Genomic DNA, 24198 nt, shown 5'->3' with positions numbered 1-24198 from the left:
AATAAAATTTGTCACTGGATTGAGGACCTTTTGCTAGGGAGGATACACTCCTGGAAATTGAAATAAGAACACCGTCAATTCACTGTCCCAGGAAGGGGAAACTTTATTGACACATTCCTGGGGTCAGATACATCACATGATCACACTGACAGAACCACAGGCACATAGACACAGGCAACAGAGCATGCACATTGTCGGCACTAGGACAGTGTATATCCACCTTTCGCAGCAATGCAGGCTGCTATTCTCCCATGGAGGCGATCATAGAGATGCTGGATGTAGTCCTGTGGAACGGCTTGCCATGCCATTTCCACCTGGCGCCTCAGTTGGACCAGCGTTCGTGCTGGACGTGCAGACCGCGTGAGACGACGCTTCATCCAGTCCCAAACATGCTCAATGGGGGACAGATCCGGAGATCTTGCTGGCCAGGGTAGTTGACTTACACCTTCTAGAGCACGTTTGGTGGCACGGGATACATGCGGACGTGCATTGTCCTGTTGGAACAGCAAGTTCCCTTGCCGGTCTAGGAATGGTAGAACGATGGGTTCGATGACGGTTTGGATGTACCGTGCACTATTCAGTGTCCCCTCGACGATCACCAGAGGTGTACGGCCAGTGTAGGAGATCGCTCCCCACACCATGATGCCGGGTGTTGGCCCTGTGTGCCTCGGTCGTATGCAGTCCTGATTGTGGCGCTCACCTGCACGGCGCCAAACACGCATACGACCATCATTGGCACCAAGGCAGAAGCGACTCTCATAGCTGAAGACGACACGTCTCCATTCGTCCCTCCATTCACGCCTGTCGCGACACCACTGTAGGCGGGCTGCACGATGTTTGGGCGTGAGCGGAAGACGGCCTAACGGTGTGCGGGACCGTAGCCCAGCTTCATGGAGACGGTTGCGAATGGTCCTCGCCGATACCCCAGGAGCAACAGTGTCCCTAATTTGCTGGGAAGTGGCGGTGCGGTCCCCTACGGCACTGCGTAGGATCCTACGGTCTTGGCGTGCATTCGTGCGTCGCTGCGGTCCGGTCCCAGGTCGACGGGCACGTGCACCTTCCGCCGACCACTGGCGACAACATCGATGTACTGTGGAGACCTCACGCCCCACGTGTTGAGCAATTCGGCGGTACGTCCACCCAGCCTCCCGCATGCCCACTATACGCCCTCGCTCAAAGTCCGTCAACTGCACATACGGTTCACGTCCACGCTGTCGCGGCATGCTACCGGTGTTAAAGACTGCGATGGAGCTCCGTATGCCACGGCAAACTGGCTGACACTGACGGCGGCGGTGCACAAATGCTGCGCAGCTAGCGCCATTCGACGGCCAACACCGCGGTTCCTGGTGTGTCCGCTGTGCCGTGCATGTGATAATTGCTTGTACAGCCCTCTCGCAGTGTATGGTGGGTCTGACACACCGGTGTCAATGTGTTCTTTTTTCCATTTCCAGGAGTGTATTATCCAGGATGGAGAGTCATCGTCGAATCTAGACATTACTTCGGGTGTGCCCCAGAGAAGTGTGTTGCGACCCCTGTTGTTCATGTTGTATGTTAATGGCCTTGCAGACGATATTAATAGTAAAAGCAGGCCTTTTGCAGATGATGCACTTATCTGCAATGAATCTGAATCTGAAAGAAAATGAATCTGAATCTGAAAGAAGCTGCATAAATATTCAGTCAAATATTGATAGGACTTCGACGTGGTGCAAAGATTGGCAGCTTGCTCTAAATGTTCAGGAATGTAAAATTTTGCATTTGAGAAACCGAAAAAAAGTAGTGTTCTATGACTGTAATATTAATGAATCACCGTTAGAATCGGGCAAATAATACAAATACCTGGTGTAACACTTTGTAGGGATATGAAAGGAATGATCACATTGGTTGTCATGGGTAAAGCAGGTGGCAGACTTCGGTTGACTGGTAGAATACTGGGGAATTTCAATCAGTCTACAAAGGAAATTACTTACAAATCATTCGTGCGACCGGTTCGAGAATACTGTTCAAGTATGTGGGACCCCTAACAAATAGGACTAACAGAGGATATTCAACGTATACAGAGAAGGGCGGCACGAATAGTCACAGGTTTGTTTAATCCGTGGGAGAGTGTCACGGAAATACTGAAGGAACTGAACTGGAAGACTACGTATCGCTCACATAGGAATCGCGAGGATAAGATTAGAGTAATTGCAGCACGCGCAGAGGAATTCAAACAATCATTCTTCCCGCGCTCCATACGTAAACGGAACAGGAAGAAACCCTTATAACTGGTATAGTGGAACGTACCCTCTGCCATGCTCCTCACGGTGGTTTGCAGAGTATAATGTAGATGTAGATGCTGTTTGCGGCATTTTTCGAATAGTTGACAACGACAAATCTGACACCCTGAGCCAGTGTAACTTCCATACATGTTACAGAAGCACATCACCATCACGTCCGACCATCAGACAGTGGCACACGATGTCCAGGGAAATCGATAGTATCACGAAGCGGACAGACTTCTGGGCGTTCGCGTGCGAATGTTGTAAATGTAGAACGACTGCAATAGGCATTTATCCGGGGTCCGAAGATGGCTCCGCGTGCTGCAAATGGCACACGCACTGAATTCTGTTACAAGGCTAGTAAGACTAAGGTCTGTGTGAACATTATAGCGCGAACCGCACCTTTCTCCCCATATCACTTTCTGAACATGTATATGGTCGAAATTATAAAGATTATTTTGGAACACCTTGTATTGTTGCAAAGATTTCGGAACGCATAATCTGATATTGTAAAATCGTATTTGTAAAATAGAATTTTTATTAATTACTCTCCGCTGACGGCATGTCGATTTCTGCGCTGGACTGAGAAACGGTAGTAACACCATTATTTGCGGATTTCTAATTAGTGTTTGGAAAAATTTTCTGAGTTTATAACTCTCTTTTCGCCTCTGCAATCGTGTCTCTTATTTGTTGAGTTATGCGTGAACGTTACACTCTTCAGCGCACTGTCGATGTTTTGAAAATTGCTTAGAGTTTAAAATTGTCTGCCTTACCGGGATTGCTATTGTGTTGGCTCGATAGCTCAGAAGGTAAGAACTTTTGTCCACGAAAGGCAAAGGTTCCGTGTTCTACTTCCGGTCTGGCAACGAAGTATTAATCTGACGGGAACGTTTCAAATCAGCGCACACTCTGCTGCAGAGTGAAATATTCGTACGAGAAGCAGTCTCCTATGCTGTGGCTAAGCGAAGTCTCCGCAACATCCTTTGTTCCAGAGGTGATAGTCCCGCAACGAGTGCAGGAGAGCTTCTGTGAAGTTTGGAGGGTAAGACTTGAAGTACTGGTGGAAGTAGAGCTGTGAGGCTGTGTCTTAATATTTGATACTCTATTGACCACTTAAAAATGGTTTAATAAAAAAATGGTTCAAATGGCTCTGAGCACTATGGGACTCAATTGCTGAGATCATTAGTCCCCTAGAACTTAGAACTAGTTAAACCTAACTAACCTAAGGACATCACAAACATCCATGCCCGAGGCAGGATTCGAACCTGCGACCGTAGCGGTCTTGCGGTTCCAGACTGCAGCGCCTTTAACCGCACGGCCACTTCGGCCGGCCAATGGTTTAATATCTGGATGATATAGCCAATGTGTGTATAGTGATTCTGTTATCCAAAAAAATTGTGAAATGGGTGCTTTTGGATTTTTGAATTGATTTATTGATGTTAATAATATGTTCGTCTTGTTATAACGTAAATGCAAAGTAACTGTCATGCGTTTATAGGAAGTCTGCGGAGAACTGTCCTATTATATGTAATATACAGAGTTTTCTTACTTTGGCAACTCAACAGTGACTAAGACACTAGATTGATAATGTGGAGGAAGGGTATGCAAATCCTCGTCGATTCCGAAACAATATACAAAGTAGAAACATTAACACACTCGGGCTTTATACAGCGATTCCTTGCATACTAGGTATATAAAAGTATCTGTAACAAAATTTCCTCGTGTGTATGACCTCGATAGCAAAATGGACATCAAGGAATATCATTTTGAAAATGCTGTAACCACACTTACAGACAAAATATTCATTCAGTACGATATAACAACGATGCTCAAATAATGCATTTGATAGTGTATTGGGTAGACATGCTAGAGGCGGAGAATTTTAATTGTAGGTGTAGCCTTATTTATTTGTATTTGTTAATTTTACTTTCTTTGGCGAGCTATTAAAGGATGGTCTTTTACAAAACTAGTGCAATTGCCGAATGCTCAAACACAAGCGGGAGTTCAGTCTCTTTATTATATCACTTTTAGAGACATGTTTGCCTCTAAACGTTCGCTCTGTTATCTTAAAACGCACCACAGTCCACTGTCAGCATTGCTTCCCTCCTTTTTATATACACCCGTTTCCTCATTGCAAAGAAAACTGTCAACTCTAACCTACTTGTAAAATTAACAATCCTCCCACCAATCAAACTTTTTTGCCTCTTTTCTGTCTTACTAATTCACCTTGCACTCACCATATCTCACCTTCGTCAGCGTTAACATTTGCAACATTAATTATCTCATCATGAAGTGAAAGGTCTCTTGAAAGCCAAAATCTTCAAGTTAAACAGTCTTGATGGAACACTATTCTTGAAAATCGAAATCATCCTGAGAAATTAAAAATTCTGTTGAGAAAGAAAAATATCCTGGTCAATAATTAAAGACTGTCTTGATTAATTAAAAATTCTCTTAGTAAACTAAAAATTCTCTTGACAAATTGATATTCTCTTAAACAATTAGAAATTTTCTTAAGGAACTACAAATTCTTTCGAGCAGTTACACTGAGAAATTAAAAGCATCGTCAGCAACTGATAATCGTCATAGAAACTAGAAATCCCTTCGGAAACTATAATTTCCGTTGGGAACCAAACAATCCTTTTGGAAACCAAAAAATGCTCTTAGAAACTAATACAACCTCCTCTTGCTGGACAGCGCTGTTAAACTGTCTTGATCAAAGATACGAGGCATGTCCAGAAATTAAGAGCTATGAGCCTCTCACGCTCAAAGGAACTTTCTTTGGTAAGGTTTGCATCACTGCTTTCAAGGAGGAGGTCTTAGTAGTAGAACACAAACTCGTTTGCCTCAGTCGGCTGGAAATTATTATTGTAATGCCGTGCTGAAATGAGTGTTTCTGTCATGAATCCCGGCACCTGCGACGTGAGGAGTGTAACACGGTTTCTTCTTGCAGAGGGAAACACGCTGTTCCTCATGTTTAACAAATCAAATCAGTTTACTATGATGATATGTTGAACAAAGAAGCGGGCGTTCTTCAATCGAGATTGATGTGTTGGAAAATATTGAAGAAATGGTACGTGGCGACCATTGACCGAGTTTAGAAGAAATAAACGCAATGTTTACAGGAAATTTTAAGAAGGACGATATTCCACAACGACGTGTTTTAAATTATTTTATTTACACTACTAGTTGCGGGCGCTGCCCATTCTCAAGTACATCGCTAGCAGTAGATGTGGCCACGTCGTCTGAAAATCATGTGCCTTGCTTATTTTCCCCTGCACTCATGCACAATGTCAGTTACACGAACATGTCTACAGGTCGATTGTTATTATCGTTTAATAACCCCAAAGCGACATAGATGACGATGAGACAAGTAATTTAAGACTCATGTGGTCGCAAATGTTGAGAAGTACCCCAAAAATGGATGAGAAATGTTAAACATGTGACGTCACCAGATGACGTTTCTCGCCGCACTTGCAGGAGTTGAGCTTAGGCGTGAAGGGATGATTGAGCGATGCAATACTTGCATTCGAGCAATAGGTGCAAATTTCGAACACTTTTTGTGAACTTGATTTTATGTAAACGTAGAAGTTACAAAATTATTGTCCTCTCGGTGACCAAATTAAAGCTTTTCACATTCTGTGTTTCTTTCCTTTTGTCCATATTTCTATTTAGACACATTATATAGAAAAGAATGCCTAGTGACGACGCATTTCAGGAGCTTACAGTCATTTACGTGTGACGCAATACCGTAGTTTTTTGTTGTATTGTACTTTGCACCAAACCAGCGGAGACCGAGATACCGACAAATAAAATAATAAATCTTAGCTCAGAGTAAGACATTCCCTGGGGCTGATGTGGACTCTGATCACAATCTATTGGTTATGAAACTGATTAAAACTGAAGAAACTGCAAAAAGGTGGGAATTTAAGGAGATGGGACCCGGATAAACTGACTAAACCAAATGTTGTACAGAGTTTCAGGGAGAGCATAAGGGAACAATTCTCACGAATGGGGGAAAGAAATACAGTAGAAGAAGAATGGGTAGCTCTGAGGGATGAAGTAGTGAAGGCAGCAGAGGATAAAGTAGGTAAAAAGACGAGGGCTAGTAGAAATCCTTGGGTAACAGAAGAAATATTGAATTTAATTGTTGAAATGAGAAAATATAAAAATGCATTAAATGAAGCAGGCAAAAAGGAATACAAACGTCTCAAAAATGAGATCGACAGGAAGCGCAAAATGGCAAAGCAGGGGTGGCTAGAGGACAAATGTAAGGCTGTAGAGGCTTATCTCACTAGGGGTAAGATAGATATTGCCTACAGGAAAATTAAAGAAACCTTTGGAGAAAAGAGAACCACTTGTATGAACATCAAGAGCTCAGATGGAAACCCAGTTCTAAGCAAAGAAGGGAAAGCAGAAAGGTGGAAGGAGTATCTAGGGGGTCTATACAAGGGCGATGTACTTGAGGACAATATTATGGAAATGGAAGAGGATGTAGATGCAGATGAAATGGGAGATACGATACTGTGTGAAGAGTTTGACAGAGCACTGAAAGACCTGAGTCGAAACGAGGCCCCGGGAGTAGACAACATTCCATTGAACTACTGACGGCCTTGGGAGAGCCAGTCATGAAAAACTCTACCATCTGGTGAGCAAGATGTATGAGATAGGCGAAATACCCTCACACTTCAAGAAGAATATAATAATTCCAATCCCAAAGAAAGCAGGTGTTGACAGATGTGAAAATTACCGAACTATCAGTTTAATAAGTCACAGCTGCAAAATACTAACGCGAATTCTTTACAGACGAATGGAAAAACTGGTAGAAGCCGACCTCGGGGAAGATGAGTTTGGATTCCCTAGAAATATTGTAACACATGAGACAATACTGACTCTACGACTTATCTTAGAAGAAAGATTAAGGAAAGGCAAACCTACATTTCTATCAATTGTACTTAGAGAAAACTTTTGACAATGTTGACTGGAATACTCTCTTTCAAATTCTGAAGGTGACAGGGGTAAAATACAGGGAGCGAAAGGCTATTTACGATTTGTACTGAAAACAGATGGCAGTTATAAGAGTCGAGGGGCATGAAAGGGAAGCAGTGGTTGGGAAGGAAGTGAGACAGGTTTGTAGCCTATCCCCGATGTTATTCAAATGGCTCTGAGCACTATGGGACTCAACTGCTGAGGTCATTAGTCCCCTAGAACTTAGAACTAATTAAACCTAACTAACCTAAGGACATCACAAACATCCATGCCCGAGGCAGGATTCGAACCTGCGACCGTAGCGGCCTTGCGTTTCCAGACTGCAGCGCCTTTAACCGCACGGCCACTTCGGCCGGCTCCCGATGTTATTCAATCTGTATATTGAGCAAGCAGTAAAGGAAACAAAAGAAAAATTCGGAGTAGGTATTAAAATCCATAGAGAAGAAATAAAAACTTTGAGGTTTGCCGATGACATTGCAATTCTATCAGAGACAGCAAAGGACCTGGAACAGCAGATGAACGGAATGTACAGTATCCTGAAAGGAGGATATAAGATGAACATCAACAAAAGCAAAACGAGGATAGTGGAATGTAGTCGAATTAAGTCGGGTGATGCTGAGGGAATTAGATTAGGAAATGAGACACTTAAAGTACCAAAGGAGTTCTGCTATTTGGGGAGCAAAATAACTGATGATGGTCAAAGTAGAGAGGATATAAAATATAGACTGGTAATGGCAAGGAAAGCGTTTCTGAAGAAGAGAAATTTGTTAACTTCGAGTGTAGATTTAAGTATCAGGAAGTCCTTTCTGAAAGCATTTGTATGGAGTGTAGCCATGTATGGAAGTGAAACATGGACGATAAATAGTTTAGACCAGAAGAGAATAGAAGCTTTCGAAATGTGATGCTACAGAAGAATGCTGAAGATTAGATGGGTAGATCACATAACTAATGAGGAGGTATTGAATAGAATTGGGGAGAAGAGGAGTTTGTGGCACAACTTGACAAGAAGAAGGGACCGGATGGTAGGACATGTTCTGAGGCATCAAGGGATCACAAATTTAGCATTGGAGGGCAGCGTGGAAGGTAAAAATCGTAGAGGAAGACCAAGAGATGAATACACTAAGAAGTTTCAGAAGGATGTGGGTTGTAGCAAGTACTGGGAGATGAAGAAGCTTGCACAGGATAGAGTAGTATGGGGAGCTGCATCAAACCAGTCTCAGAACTGAATATCACAACAACAACAATAACGACAACCTCAGTGTAAACACATAATTGTCTGACGCAATCAAAAAGTTCTGCTTGCAAAACGCAAGACTCGAACACCGAACCCCACGCGCTAGAGTCGCACACGTAGGCCCTGAGCGACAGCGACGTTCTGCTCGGCTCGGATTGGGGTTATCAGGTCCGGTAGGCTCAGCTGTTGCACCTGTGGCGAGGCACGTCATATGGTGACGTGACATGTTCGGCATCACTTTTGCGGAATTTGAGGTACTTGTCTCTGAGTCATCTACGTCGCTTCGGGGGTTTTTGAAAGTTAATTGGAATCACTCTCTATAGTGCAATTTGTAGTAAAGTTACAAGATGATGCCCCTTGACGGTCGTGCTATGCACAAGTAGGCATGACTCGTGATTTTTTGACGAAACGATGCACTTGAGGATGGGCAGTGCGTGAAACTAGCAGCGCAAATAAAATAGTTATAGCACAATCTGGTGGAATAATGTCCTCCTTTGAAAAATAGTGTTTGGTGTAAATTTTTCGATTTTTAAACAAATGCGGAATCTTATTCTCTGGACATGCCCTGTGCCTGTCGAAAATCTGATTATATTTTACGATCCAATGGGCCCGCTGCATAGAAGCTATCTCTCAGAGAAATTATGTAACAAAATCCAGTTTGCTTGTTCAGTAGTTTAACGGCGTATTTATTGTGTTGGATCCATTTCGGTTAGAATGCCATTTTCAGACCATCTGCGAAACTTAAATAACATTTTTTAAAATTTTATTATAATGTTGGTTAATCATACTTTCGGATAAAGAGATTTAGTATTTACGTCCATGTATCATCAGTGGTCATTACCACTCTGTGTCGTATTACAACGTACTGTAGGTTTAGGACTCTTATGTTGTAATCTGTTTTGTGGTTTGCTTCTGCTATTAATGTTCCTATTTTGTAATTTTCATAATTTGAAGTTTTATCGTCAGACAAGTCGCAACTAAAGCGCAAGACATCTAGAGCACTCGAGGACTAGCGAAAATAATCCATCTAGATTCTCCAGCAACTTGAAAGAACGATAACCACAACGCAGAACGAATCTAGCTAGCAATGAAAATTGTACACATATTACATAAAGGTTTAACAACGAACGTTCTTGAAGAATTAGAAATCTACACACAATAGAATGCCCTGGTGAAGTTTTAAATGAATAATCGAATTTAAAACATAAATGGAAATGAAGTGCCCTGCTTCTTGACAGAGTATAGGGGAACGGTGTGGGAGACCAGCAACGCAGTACGAGGTAAGGTCCTAAAGGAGGTGGTTTACCGTTACCTTCCTCCGACCATAATGGGGATAAATGATGTTGATGAAGACGATACAACAACACCCAATCATCACAGGGCAGGTGAAAATCCCATACCCCGCCAGGAATCAAACCCGGGACTGCGTGCTCGGGAAGCGAGAACACTACCATGAGACCACGAGCTGTGGACTAAAACATAAATAATTCATAGAAAATTTTATTGAATTCCTAACCAAAGATAATGGGTAGGCACAAACAATTAGCAACAAACACATCGATTACAGGGAGATACAGCCAAAATGATAACATCAACACATCACAGCTGTAACTATATAGCATCTTTGGTCAACTGTCACATTCGTCAGTCTGTCAAATTTAAAGATAAAGTGTCAAATTACAAAAAATTACAGCTAAGATACATTAACAACAGAAGCAAACCACAAAACAGTTTTTAATGTGAGCGATCTAAACCTACACCACGGTGGTACCATACGGAGTGACAGTGATCATTGATGACATGTGGATGTAAATACCAAATCTGTGTATCCGAGAACATGATTAACCAACATTATAACAAAATAAAAAAAAGTTAGGTAACATTTGCAAATTGTCTGATGATGGCAATGTAACTGACATGGATCCATCACACGAAATATATCATTAAACTACTATACCAGCAGTCTGGATTTTATTACACAGTCTGAGTATAGTGTGGCAAAAAAATTAAATATTTTGTGCCCTATATCTACCGAAAATATGCACAGGACAAAATTTATTATAGATACTTTTTTTCAATGCAAGTATTCGATGAAGTGCACTGTGCAGTCTGAGTGGCCAAAATTTACTTCACCCTGTATATGTTCCATGCCAAACAGAAAAGGAATTAGTGTTGGTGTGCCGTTATTGTGGTCTCGTGTGTGCAGCGAGGCACGGTGCTGATGCAGTCGAGGGCGGGCTTGCTGCAGCCCGTCAGACTGGATCCAAAGAAGCAGCGAGACTTCGGAGCAACACCCACCAAGCCGCCACAGCTCTCCAGGTGAGCAATAAAATAAGCTAAGGGTAGAGCCTGCGCAGAATACCGTGGTCGGTAGACTAGCAGTCGGCAGGGCATGTGTGGGTAGAGCGCTAGGCGGGTAGGCGCTGTAGGAGAAAAGCTCAGCGCTGAAGGGGAGTTCCATTCTAGATTGAAGCCCACGCTCACATTTTTTGTAAATATTAAGTGCAGACCCTCCCTGCCCATACTTGCATGGTGGCATGGTGACCATTAAAAAGATGTCACCTTTGCTTTAGTTAGTAGCCGGCCGGTGTGGCCGTGCGGTTCTAAGCGCGTCAGTTTGGAACTGCGTGACCGCTACGGTCGCAGGTTCGAATCCTGCCTCGGGCATGGATGTGTGTGATGTCCTTAGGTTAGTTAGGTTTAAGTAGTTCTAAGTTCTAGGGGACTGATGACCTCAGATGTTAGATCCCATAGTGCTCAGAGCCATTTGAACCATTTTTTTTAGTTAGTATCTAAAAATAATTCCGCTGAAAATGCAGCGAATTATTTTCGCTTGGCTTTGTAACTTTCAGAGAAGCGTCAAGAGTAGCAAATTGTGACTGAAAGAGACTCATTTTTCTTCTTCCCGTGTTAGAATTTGTTACTTTCGTCAAAACATAGCGGGGTTTATACAGGTCACCTCACTAATATGTTGTGCAGACGCAGTTTCGAGATTAATATGAAACAGTGGTTTATTAAGTTGTTAAGTGAAGAACTCAGGAAAAAGCACATCCTTGGTACGAGACGAACGTGCAATGTCTTCACTTATGTTGTTCCAAAACTCATAGCACTTTTCATTTCAGGAGCTATCGATGACCCTAAAAATTACATTTTTCATCGGAAAAGTCTGTAGTTCAAGGTTCGTTGTTTGGGAGAAGAGACCAAACAGCGAGGTTATCGGTCTCATAGGATTAGGGGAGGATGGAGAAGGAAGTCGGCCGTGCCCTTTCAAAGGAACCATACCAGCATTTGCCTGGAGCGATTTAGGGAAATCACGGAAAACCCAAATCAGGGTGGCCGGACGCGGGATTGAACCGTCGTCCTTCCGAATGCGAGTCCAGTGGGCTAACCACTGCGCCACCTCGCTCGGTGTAGTTTAAGGAATAACATTTCTGACGAATGCCACAAAGAGTACAGGAACAGAAGACCACACAGACAATAAACCTATATGCAGCACCCAGACAGACACCATAGTGTGGAAGAACTAAACTAAGTCTCAATATAAAAGAACTGACATGCAATAGACTTACATAAGTAGACCTAAAACTGACAATAGATTAATGTATAAAATTAGACATAAACAGTGTCGGCGCACCGTCGCAATTGCCATCAGCTACCACGGCACTCTAAACCTGTATACAAGTAACCAGATAGAACATAAATAGAGATATCAAACGCCATAAATAGAATAGAATAGAACTTCCTAGGCTAAGGTTAGGGGACTGAGGATCAGAGGCTTGAAGATAAATCCCAAGGCGCTCATCCTCAGTCCCCTACGGTGGTGGGACTATCATCTCTTCCTTTCCTATCGTCTTTTCTCCTCTTCAGTCCAAACTATTCCTTGTATTTTCTTCTTCTAATTCAAAATTTATTTTTGTAAAAATTTTGTTAAATCGGTTTTGGGAAAGCTGCCAAAGTAAAGAAAGAAATAAGAAAAAAAAAAAAAGCACAGACCCGCCTCCACGTGGCGGGACACGGGCAACGGTGCGACCGGATGCGGAAACTGGTGTGAGTTTCATCAACTACATCAGTGTCCGCACACCGGTCGTAGCGGCCAAGTGGTCAAAATAGACCCACCTTAAGCACTTAGGTGGTGGGTCGTAAAATCAGGGCGGCAAGTGAAAAAAAAAACATAGCTAATAAAGTTTTGCATAATAACCAAATGTAAAAATACTCTCCTCTTCGTGTGCTATCATTTCCCAAAATCTTATTTCTATATCTCAAACCGTTTGTAAAAATAAAAAAGAGGAATGTTGTGGATATTTCACTTCGCTTTATCGCTGGCGCGGCGCGATCGCAAATGAGTGTGTTGTATCAGATCAATTTTCTCGAGATTGTTGACAGATAAAGTCCTTCACCCAAGTCTAAATAAAAATTCGATATTTTAGCTAAATTTCATACGCAGGAACATAGTATGTAATACGCAGCAAACGCAAAATCATAGCGTCCCCTATTTTCATTGAAAACGTTTTAGAGTTTCGCAAAGTGTGTTACTTCCATGTAAATATCACAATAATGAAAAAATGATTTTTTTTACCGAATAGTTTCTGTAAAATAGTTTGAGAAAGGCTACATGGCGTGGACCTCGATTCTGTCATCCCGACCAGCCGAAAGGTGGCAAAACACTGTCGGCCTCCTCTTCTGAACAAACTAATGAACTCGCCCAGTGCTTTGGACAAAAATTGGCCACTGCGCACGGCCACCATGTCCTGTGCGGACTCTTATCTCTGTTATGTCAGTTGGTACCTCGTCGAGACACACTTGAGAGGAAGGGGGGGGGGGGGGTAGGGGGTGTAGAAATGAAGTAAAAGAATTTAATATACTTAGTTTTTGTTTAGAAAACAGTTACGTCGATATAGCTGTGGAGCAGCAGTTGGTGCACCATATTTTTCAGAAGATTTCACCTTTTTCAGCAAGTCCTTTTTCCGTTTTACGTATTTATAAAACTCCATGCAAGTCAGCTTGTAGTTAAACTGGCACTGTGGAAAAAAAATGAAATGATCATATGGCTTTGCTGGACGGGAGGCCCCATCCGGGGAAGATCGGCCGCCATGCGCGAGTCTTATTGCAGTCGACGCCATATAGGGCGACTCACGTGGTGGTGATGAGGATGAAATGAAGATGAGGACAACACAACACTCAGAAACTATCCAACCCGGCTGGGAATCGAACCCGCGCCCGCTGCATAGGAAGCAAACACGTTGCCATTCAGCTAAGCAGGCGGACAAACTAGCCCTATTAGATTGATTCCACAGTCCCTGGCAGCATTCGATTTCTTTTATCAATCCACTGGACCGACATCAGCGAAAATACTTTTTCCACAGTAGCATTGTGTGTGGAAGTAAAAAACAGTTCGCATTTGTGTTCCGGATTTTTGATTTCCGTAAGAAAGTAAATTCACCTTTTCTTCAACGGAGTGTACAGACTTCCATTCGTCCGAGTAATGCTTAGTTTACGTGGTCAAGGATCTTTATCCTGCAAGTATTCGGCTGTTATCATTTACCTTGAAATTTCTAAAAAGCTCTTGAGCTACACATATTTTTGAAAAAAATTATCGCTTGAAATCTTCACACCATTTTTAGTTAGGTATATAACAGTGTTTTCAATCATCACCCAATCTGGTGTTCCAGATAGCGTCGTCCGATCAAATACTTGACACTTATTGAAAAAAATAACCCATTTCTCCTAAGCAGTCAAATGCTACAGCAAAGCAATCCATTATTTCTTCAGATCTTCCTCTGATTTCGAAATAAAATTAATTATTTCTTGGTTAGGGTTCTTATTCTTTAATTTGTTCAAATTTATCTTGGTTTGCATGCCAAAAAACTGGTAGTCTTCGTTTCATTCAGACAACTCGCTGAGCGTCAGTTAATGTATTTCTTATTTCAGTTATCGGGACTTTATTCTTCTCCACGCTTTTTATTTTATTTTATTTTTTTTTTTCAAACAGAGCCAAGTTTGACTATAGAAACATGAAGTAAATTTCTCTGATCGGATTGCTGTCTTCAGGACCAAAAAATTATTTTAATGGAAACCAAAGCTTAAGATTTGTTTGCCGGCCGCTGTAGGCGAGCGGTTCTAGGCGCTTCAGTCCGGAACTGCGCTGCTGCTACGGTCGCAGGTTCGAATCCTGCCTCGGGCATGGATGTGTGTGATGTCCTTAGGTTAGTTAGGTTTAGTAGTTCTAAGTCTAGGGGACTGATGACCTCAGATATTAAGTCCCATAGTGCTTAGAGCCATTTGAACCATTTAAGATTTATCTCAACTGCGTGCATTAACGACAATCAGCATGTCTTTGAGTAAGATAGGAGAGTCCGATGACTGAAATCAACGTATAAGCAGAACTCTTAACGTTCTCTGTCTGCACCACGTATATTGAAAAATATAGTATGGTGGAGAATATGGGCAGGGCATTTTTTCCCAGTTCTTCTTTAATTTGGTGAGACACATTCCGCTGGCCACGTCGATGAAGCTCTCTGAAATTAGTACTAGTATTATCTCCACAGAAAGCGATTAATTTATTTACTGAAATTTGCAGTTGTCTTAAAATGTCTAGACAAAACTTTGCAATTGTCTCCGACGTTTCGTTATGCAGCGAATCAAACTTCAACAACTTCTGTTGGATTCCGTCAGTTTCAGTAACGTATTGAACAACTAAAGGAAACATCTTTTCAGCTTTGTGGTTCGATGTGTAGGTGCCTATGCCGTAAAATGAAGCTTCTTGCAATTGTTTTATGCATTCGGACATGGAGTGTGCTGCGAGAATATTTTTAACAATCACAGTACCTTTGGTCCTGGCCTTAGACCGCTTTGTGGCGAATTTGGAGTCAAGATGCATTGCGGCATTCGGTTTTACAGTACAGTCAAGAGAATTGAAGGATTATGATGCTTGACAACTTTATAAGCTGCTGTTAGTTCTGCAGCAGCAACGAGAAAAACCATCATTAATATCATCACAGATCACTGATTACGTTATGTTGTTGCCCCCGGCAATAAATTTTGTAATTTTTTTTATTATATGTGTATTGGCGTTTGCGTCGCACAAGTGTTTTTGTTGTGCTGATTCCTTGTCCGAAGACTGGTTTTGTGCAATTCTTCACTCGCAGGTCTCAATAACTACTATGACCTGACGGATATGAACCTGTTATTGTAGTCAGGCCTTGGCCTCCCCCCCCCCCTTCTTTTTCCCCTGAATTACGAAACTGAAGTCTCAATATGTGTCCTATTGACGCATACATTATATTAGTCAAGGTCTGCTATAAATATAATTTGCCTTATCCCCTATTCGATTGAGTCCCTCTTCATTAGTTATTTTATCTTATCTTTAGCACTCACCTGTAGCATCACAATTCATAATCTTGTATTCTCTTCTTGTCTTTTCTGTTTATCGTTCCTATTTCGCTTCCATATAAGGCTAGACTCCAGACAAATACCTGCTGAAAAGACTTCTTAGGATATTAATTTCTATTATTTGCTAAATACGAAGGTGTGCAGGAAAGAAATGCCTTCGAATTTTTTATGCAAAAACTGCTATAGATTTTTAAATAAAACAAACATTATTAACATTCTCCATCTTTATTCTTCACGTCTCCGTATTTGTAGCCGTCTGCCGCTAGAGGGCTCCGAATTGTAACGTGCAACATGGCGTTTGTAACGTAACTGTGTAGGTGCGTGAAAAACAGCGTGCTGTAATTGAGTTTAGAATTCGAAGTGTTCCTCCATACAAGGAGCGGCCTCTCTTCTTCAGCATCATAACGACAGACCACGCAGGAGTGATGCAACGTCTGCACCAATCCGACGCCTAAGGTTCTCTGCCATCGATCATCTTCCATGCAACCCCGACTTAGCCCCATCCAATTGTCATCTGTTTCCAAAACTTAAAGAAAACCTTCCAGGGCTTTGACTATGTTGAGAAATGAAGGAACTATTCATTCCTTTGAACTGTTGTTGCAAATCATTTTACCGTCTCAATATTTATTTGTTTGCCTGTTACTGTCAGTTTTATTAAAAGAGTTTTTCAGTTTCCTGTTGGCCCAAATTTTTTTCATTCTCTGAGAATTCAACTTAGTTTCTTCATCTCAAATAACTATTCTCATTAGTCTGTTTGTTGATCATTGTTTGTAGTCTGGTTTTTGTGTTTCTTAATGGTTCAAATGGCTCTGAGCACTATGGGACTCAACCTCTATGGTCATCAGTCCCCTAGAACTTAGAACTACTTAAACCTAACTAACCTAAGGACAGCACACAACACCCAGCCATCACGAGGCAGAGAAAATCCCTGACCCCGCCGGGAATCGAACCCGGGAACCCGGGCGTGGGAAGCGAGAACGCTACCGCACGACCACGAGATGCGGGCATGTTTCTTAATGTACTACTAAAATAAGTACATCAGTAAAGTTACGCTTTTGGTCCCGATGTGCCCATCGACCGCTGTGCCATAGCTCTACCGGTCGTTGTCTGGTTTTTTGATTTTGGAACCGCTATTAATCTGTCGAGTAGCCCCTCATTTTTCCTCACGAGGCTGCGTGCACCCCGTACCAGTCCTCTCACCAAGGAAAATTCCTTAGCGGTACCGGCAATCGAACTGAGTCCCCCCCTGACAACTCAGCTACAGGAGGTACACAAAAAAATACATACAGTGAAAAACGTAGCTGATGATTTTATCTGTACTTTACAGGTCGATAAACATCTGTGTTTCTTTTGTAAGTTGTTGCATTCTCTGACGAAAAAAATGTTATATGGCATCGTTGACTCGAAGACTACGAAGAGCAGGTTCAGCCGCCTAAATTGGGAATGTTTTCTTGTCCTTTGTGCACAATGACGCCTTTTCTTCACGAACTGTGACAGTTATTTGTGTAAGTGTGTCTGAGATGTGAATGTGTGTGTGTGTGTGTGTGTGTGTGTGTGTTTGTGTGTGTGTGTTTGTGTGTGTGTGTGTGTGTGTGCGGTGTGGTGTGATGTCTGTGTTGGATGACGACAGAATGGAAACGGTGAAACCTGGTGCCAAAATGTAACTTACTCTTCTCGATTAGCACCAAGGCGACAAGGGAGCAATCACCGTCAACAGAGTCACATGCGCATACACTTCAAGAGACACTATGGAGCGGCTTGGAATTTAATCTCAATCATTGGCTCAGATTTTGGTGATTACGCGCCGTACTGTACGCCTCTATCCCTCCTCCCCTTTACCATGAAGACAAAGTGTACGCAGCCAGTACTATGAGGCATACCGACGTGGCTACCCATCCAAGTATTGCCCATCTAACGTTGCTTAACTTTGGGGTTCTGATGAGAACTGGTGCATCAACGAGGCAAAGCCATTGGCGTTTTCTGATGTGAGGATAATGGTAATACTAGGGAGACATTAGTGCTTCAAATCTGCTAGTCTCTTGCACAACGTCACTTCCTGATCATTATACCACCTACATGAGAAGCAAATGTGATTGGTATCACCTTCTGATGTTGACTCATCTACCCAACTTGAGGAATGTCTTGAGATCAGTCTTGCAGAGGTCAATGGAGAAGTTTCCATGGTGTAAAAATATTTTTATTATTGACGATAGATATCCTCGATCACTTGTCCAATCTGTAAACTACAATGTTATGGAGGCGAATAGGTTGCATGTCAGAATTCTGGCGAACTGTTTTTGCCTGTTCTTCTTTCCATACGTTTTTTTAGAGCCATTGAAGTTTTGAGGAGTGGTGGGTTTGCGCATCACGTCGTTTGATATGAGCTCCAAGCACCCATTTTGGTGGAGGATTCTGTGCATTGGATTCCAGGAAAAGTTCACCGAAGTTCCACATCACTGCAGCTGGACCGCTTTCTGGATTACGTGCGTAAGATAAATGTTTTTGTCGCTCTGGTGCTGCGACTTTGATAGCTGACATCCACAAGTTGTGTGTGAGAATATGTTTTCATACCTTGTACATTGACACTGAACCAGTTTTCCGCCTCAGTACCTTATCACGAGAGCATAATAGTTTTGTTGTCTCAATGACGTAAATTGACATTCTATTTTATTTCCTCTGGTGAAGGAAGGGACATTACTGTGTGTCTTTATTATAAATCACGTTATCCACAGCCTATCCTTCTACCTCTACGTTGTTATGTATTATTAAATGTTGAGTTGTCATTTGAGAAAGTTCGTCTGATGGGTGTTCTTGTTGGTGTTGTTGTGATCTTCAGTCCAAGGATTGGTTTGATGCATCTCTATCCTGTGCAAGCCTCTTCATCTCCGAGTAACTACTACAACCTACATCCTTCTGAACCTGCTTATTGTATTCATCTTTTGGCCTTCCTCTCCGATTTTTACCCCAGTGGCTTCCCTTTAGTACTAAATTCGTGATCCCTTGATGCCTCAGAATGTGTCCTACCAACTGATCCATTCTTCTAGTCAGCTTGTACCACACATTTATCTTCTTTCAAGTCCTATTCAGCACCTCCCCATTAGTTACGTGATCTACCCATCTAATCTTCAGCAATCTTCTGTAGCACCACATTTCAAAAGCCTCTATTATCTTTTTGTCTACACTGTTTATCGTCCATGTTTCACTTCCATACCTGGCTACACTCCATACCGGTACTTTCAGAAAAGACCGCCTGACACTTGAATCTATACTCGACGCTAACAAATTTCTTTTCTTCAGAAACGCTTTTCTTGCCGTTGGCAGTCTACATTTTATATCCTCTCTACTTTGACCATCATCAGTTATTTTGCTTCCCAAATGACAAAACTTATCTTCCTAATCTAGTTCCCTCAACATCACCTGACTTATTTCGACTACATTCCATTATCCTCGTTTTGCTTTTGTTGATTTTCATCTTATATTCTTCTTTCAAGACACTGTCCATTCCGTTCAACTGCTCTTCCATGTCCTTTGCTGTCTCTGACAGAATTACATTGTCATCGGCAAACCTCAAAGTTTTTATTTCTTCTCCATGGACTCTAATTCCTACTCCAAATTTTTCTTTTGTTTCCTTTACTTCTGCTCAGTATACAGATTGAATAAAATCGGCGATAGGCTATTACCCTGCTTCACTCCCTTTTCAACCACTGCTTCCCTTTCGTGCCCCTCGATTATTATAACTGCCATCTGGTTTCTGTACAAATTATAAAAACCCTTTCGCTCCCGATATTTTACCTCTGCCATTTCTAGAATCTGAAAGGGAATATTCCATTCAACGTTTGCTGGGTGACAGAGTAACATAGACAGATTAGCTGTTGCGTCCTGGTGCCAACGTAACCGCATCTGTGATTTCAGTCAAAGTCGCAACTGTTTCCGTCTCAGCTTCAGGGGTTGGTAGCGGTTCCTCCACCCCCTTCAGCGAAAGCAAAGCGACCGTTGGGGGTGGTCGCCATCTTGTGGTCACTCTTTTCCGGGACTGTTGAGGGTGAGCATGGACCAGTGATGGTCTCCGCCATACGAAGATTCGAAGGTAACAGGGATGAAGTATTATATTATGTGTGTGTCTAATCCATTCTCTTACAGGCGGTTGATAGTTACATTTCCGTTAAGAACCACCATTTGTAATAATAAATGCAGCAGTTAGGATTTTCGGTTTCAGGTGCAAGCATGGAGCTTCCCGCCATCCGTTAGAATTAAGTCAACTTTTAATGGCTTAAGCACAACTTATCTTAGATGAGCTCTAAATTCAATTTACTCTCTTACTACGATTAACGTTTGTCATTTTGATAAATATTTGAGATTTTTATTAGTAAATTGGACCTCATCCAATGTTTGAAGTATCCATGTGGTCGTAACTTGAATAACTCAGATGATTCACAGAACTCGTATGCAGGTATTACTCGTATACAGATATTTAGTAAAAACGTCTGATCTTTTTGAAATATTTAAGAAAAATCAGCGTTTGAAATAATTTGCTATTTAATGGACTTTTTTACAGTTGGTCACTGTCTCCAATCTGTCGTCAAGTGTAGCCCCAGTCGGAGAACTGACTACCAACGTCATAATTTTAGTAAGCATAGGTAAATTCTGTGAAATTTTGTGTTTAATATAGCCACGAACAATCACTGAGGGTGAGTAAAGCATGGAACATGTGGATCGCTCTTGAGGAATTTCAACTGAGACATTTTGCTATAATCCAAGAGCGTGTAACTAAAATGATGAGCAATGTTGATAAAAATGATTGCCATCTACCAAACTGGCGATGGCCACATAAAACTGCAATGTGTTACATGCTCTTGTTGAAATTCAGACTGGGAATTAACGTGTATGTTTGTGAAACAATAAAAAGGATGTATTATTGTATAATGTGTCTGTGTTACTGTTAATGTTCATGTCTGTTTGCCCCTTTTCCCGTCTAAATTATTTCGTTTCTACGCGAACAGAATTTTGATTTCCCGCCCCAAAAAATTTAATTCTCAACAGTGCTGCATGGCCAGTCTTGGAGGTTAACGGGGGACTAGTTATTGGTGTTATAATTGCACATCGAAATCCATTTTTGACAGAGATTTGATTGTCTCCTAGTATAGCAACATAGATCCCATCGATATCTACGTACATATGGTATCTAAGACACAAGTGGGTTAGGAAATGCGTTCCATCAGGATATTGTTAATGCATATATTTCTTTAGTTTCATGAAAACTATAATAAACAATTTTGCCAAAGAGAAGCACCTCCACATTTCATGTGATGATTTGAACCACAATCCCCACCATTAAAGCTATCCATGCATTGAATGTAAATGTTATTAGCATAACCCAGGTAGTACACAAATTTAATGAGATAAGAAGTATGGATCGTGTCAGTGTGTATGGTTGAGCTGTGTAACTTTCTCAGTTACTGGAGGCTTCCCTTGCGTTATCCGTTGTGCTGATATGTATCTCCTTTGTTAAATAACTAATTATTTCAGGGTGTCCCCTTCTTTATTTATCCCGGTACGGATTCGAACAAGGTAGAGAGAGAAGAGAAAGTATTGTAGCACAGTATGACAATGATATGCAAAAACGTTAAGTTACCCAACCCAAGCGCACTTGAATTAATAAAAAGGCAACTAAATGCGGGTAAGAGGTCTTAAACACGTCGTCCTACCGTCTGCTGTTTGGCTAATTTTCATCAAACGCGACAATGCACACAGCTTGTTTATAAATTTCGCTTGCGCCGTAGAAACTAGCGAGTTGCGCTAATTCCAGTGCTGTGTTTGGCAGGACAGCCGAGAGCAGGCAGATGGCTCCACCGAGGCGGATGGCGGAGCAGCAACTGGTGGGTGACCCAGGCCTTCAGGCTGGGGACAGGCCGCAGCCGCGCAGGGCCCCGCCGCAGGACAAGAGACAGGTACTAACAGTGGGGTATCTCAGTTAACATTTCATCCTCATGCGAGCTTATTCTCGATACAGAAAAAAGACATCCCTACAGATGGCGACTGGTGTAAGTGCATAATGACCAACCAGTGTGTCAAAGTTACGGAAATTTTAGGTGGAGATCGCCACACAGCATGCCTATAGGAGTGAACGTGATGGCTGTGGATATGTTTCGCATGTATTAAAGGACGTGTTTAAAACACCATGAACTACACTTGAAATGCTTATTTGCCACGATATTGCGGTGCATAGTCCATCGTCAGTGGCATCTGATATATTTTCTATTAGATCTTAGTAACAGTTCTTGATCATCTCCAGAATGAGATTTTCACTCTGCAGCGGAATGTGCGCTGATATGAAACTTCCTGGCAGATTAAAACTATGTGCCGGACCGAGACTCGAACTCGGGACCTTTGCCTTTCGCGGGCAAGAGCTCTACCAACTGAGCTACCAAAGCACAACCCACGCCCTGTCCTCAGAGCTTTACTTCTGCCAGCACCTCGTCTCCTACCTTGCAAACTTTACAGAAGCTCTCCTGCGAACTTTGCAGAACTAGCACTCTTGGAAGAAAGGATATTGCGGAGACATGGCGGACAAAGCCTTGATGGCGGTCGTACTTGGGTAGCTCAGTTGGTAAAGCACTTGCCCGCTAAAGGCAAGGGTCCCGAGTTCGAGTCTCGATCTGCCACATAGTTTTAATCTGCCAGGAAGTTTCATATCAGCGCACACTCCGTTGCAGAGTGAAAATCTCATTCTGGAAACATCCCCCCAGGTTGTGGCTAAGCCATTTCTCCGCAATATCCTTTCTGTCAGGAGTGCTAGTTCTGCAAGGTTCACAGGAGAGCTTCTGTTAAGTTTGGAAGGTAGGAGACGAGGTACTGGCAGAAGTAAAGCTGTGAGGACGGGCCATGAGTCGTGCTTGGGTAGCTCAGTTGGTAGAGCACTTGCCCGCGAAAGGCAAAGGTCCCGAGTTCGAGTCTCGGTCCGGCACACAGTTTTAATCTGCCAGGAAGTTTCAGTTCTTGATCATGTCTGACATAACTGTCACATAGAGTAAATAAGGAACTGACAGGTCAAAGAGTCTGCATTATGTCTTTTGTTATTTCTGGGGTCATATACGTCTGTGACAAACATTCATACACAGGGTGTTCCAAAAAATCAGCGACAATGCTCAGTATGTTCTGTGAGAAGGCACACTGATGGGTTTTCAAGAAGAAACCCATATCCTGAAATGCACAGCTTGAGAAACGGAGGGCGTAGCACATTGCGCTGTCTACACTACAAATGGGCTTCGAACTGTGTACCTCTTACTTCAATGCAGAGCCTGCATTGGTAGTGCTGAGCCTCGTGCACGTGAGACAATACATGCAGTTTTCTTTGAAGTGTTTCAATTGCTCTGTGGACTCTATCAGTAAGGTCTTTCACTAACATCACAGGTGTGCCACACACCATACTCTTCATACTATACTGATGCTCATAAATTAAGGGTAATGCCGATACCTGGCGAAACAACGCTCTGGTGGGCGGTTTTCGGGTTTAAATCACCTCGGGGTATGACCATTCAGTGCACTGACCTGTGGTCGTCGCACGGTGGCGCTGGCAGCAGTTCACATACACATAGGTGTGTTGGTGCATGTCACAGTAAGGTGCACCCAGTAAGTGTACAGACGTTTTCAGACGTGCTAATGGTGACTGTGTGTTGAAAATGGCTCAAAGAACACATATTGATGACGTTATGAGGGGTAGAATACTAGGGCGACTGGAGGCTGGTCAAACAAAGCCGGTCGTAGCACAGGCCCTCCGTGTGCCACAAAGTGTGATCTAAAGATTATGGCAACGATTTCAGCAGACAGGAAACGTGTCCAGGCGCTACAGTACGGGACGTCCACAGTGTACAACACCACAAGAAGACCGACATCTCACATCAGTGCCCACAGACGGCCACAGAGTACTGCAGGTAGCCTTGCTCGGGGCCTTACCGCAGCCACTGGAACAGTTGTCTCCAAACACACACTCCACTGACCACTGGTCACAGGAGAGCCCGTAAAACCTGGTGTCAAGAACACAGTACATGGTCATTGGAAGAGTGGTCCCAGGTTATGTTCCCAGACGAGTCTAGGTATAGTCTGAACAGTGATTCTCGACGGGTTTTCATCTGGCGTGAACCAGGAACCAGTTACCAAACCCCTAAAAGTCCTCGAATGGACCTGTATGGAGGTTGTGGTTTGATGGTGTGGGGTGGTATCATGATTGGTGCATGTACATCCCTGCATGTCTTTGACAGAGGAACTCTAACGGGTCAGGTGTATCAGGACGTCATTTTGCACCAGCATGTCTGCCTTTTCAGAGGTGCAGTG

The 24198-nt window shown here is 42.6% G+C and overlaps 1 protein-coding gene across 1 annotated transcript in view; it reads left to right on the top strand.

Moving 5' to 3' along the window:
- The window catches only part of LOC126092686 (protein pygopus-like), a 50564-nt gene that overhangs the window by 13952 nt on the left and 12414 nt on the right, over nucleotides 1-24198 (top strand). The window contains exons 2-3 of the mRNA XM_049908409.1: nucleotides 10685-10797; nucleotides 21689-21815. Coding sequence (XP_049764366.1) covers nucleotides 10685-10797; nucleotides 21689-21815 — 240 coding nt within the window. The remainder of the gene's footprint in view (nucleotides 1-10684; nucleotides 10798-21688; nucleotides 21816-24198) is intronic.

Source organism: Schistocerca cancellata, chromosome 7 (assembly GCF_023864275.1).
Source record: "Schistocerca cancellata isolate TAMUIC-IGC-003103 chromosome 7, iqSchCanc2.1, whole genome shotgun sequence".
NCBI classification, from domain to species: Eukaryota; Metazoa; Arthropoda; class Insecta; order Orthoptera; family Acrididae; genus Schistocerca; species Schistocerca cancellata.
This window is presented reverse-complemented; position numbering and strand designations above follow the sequence as displayed.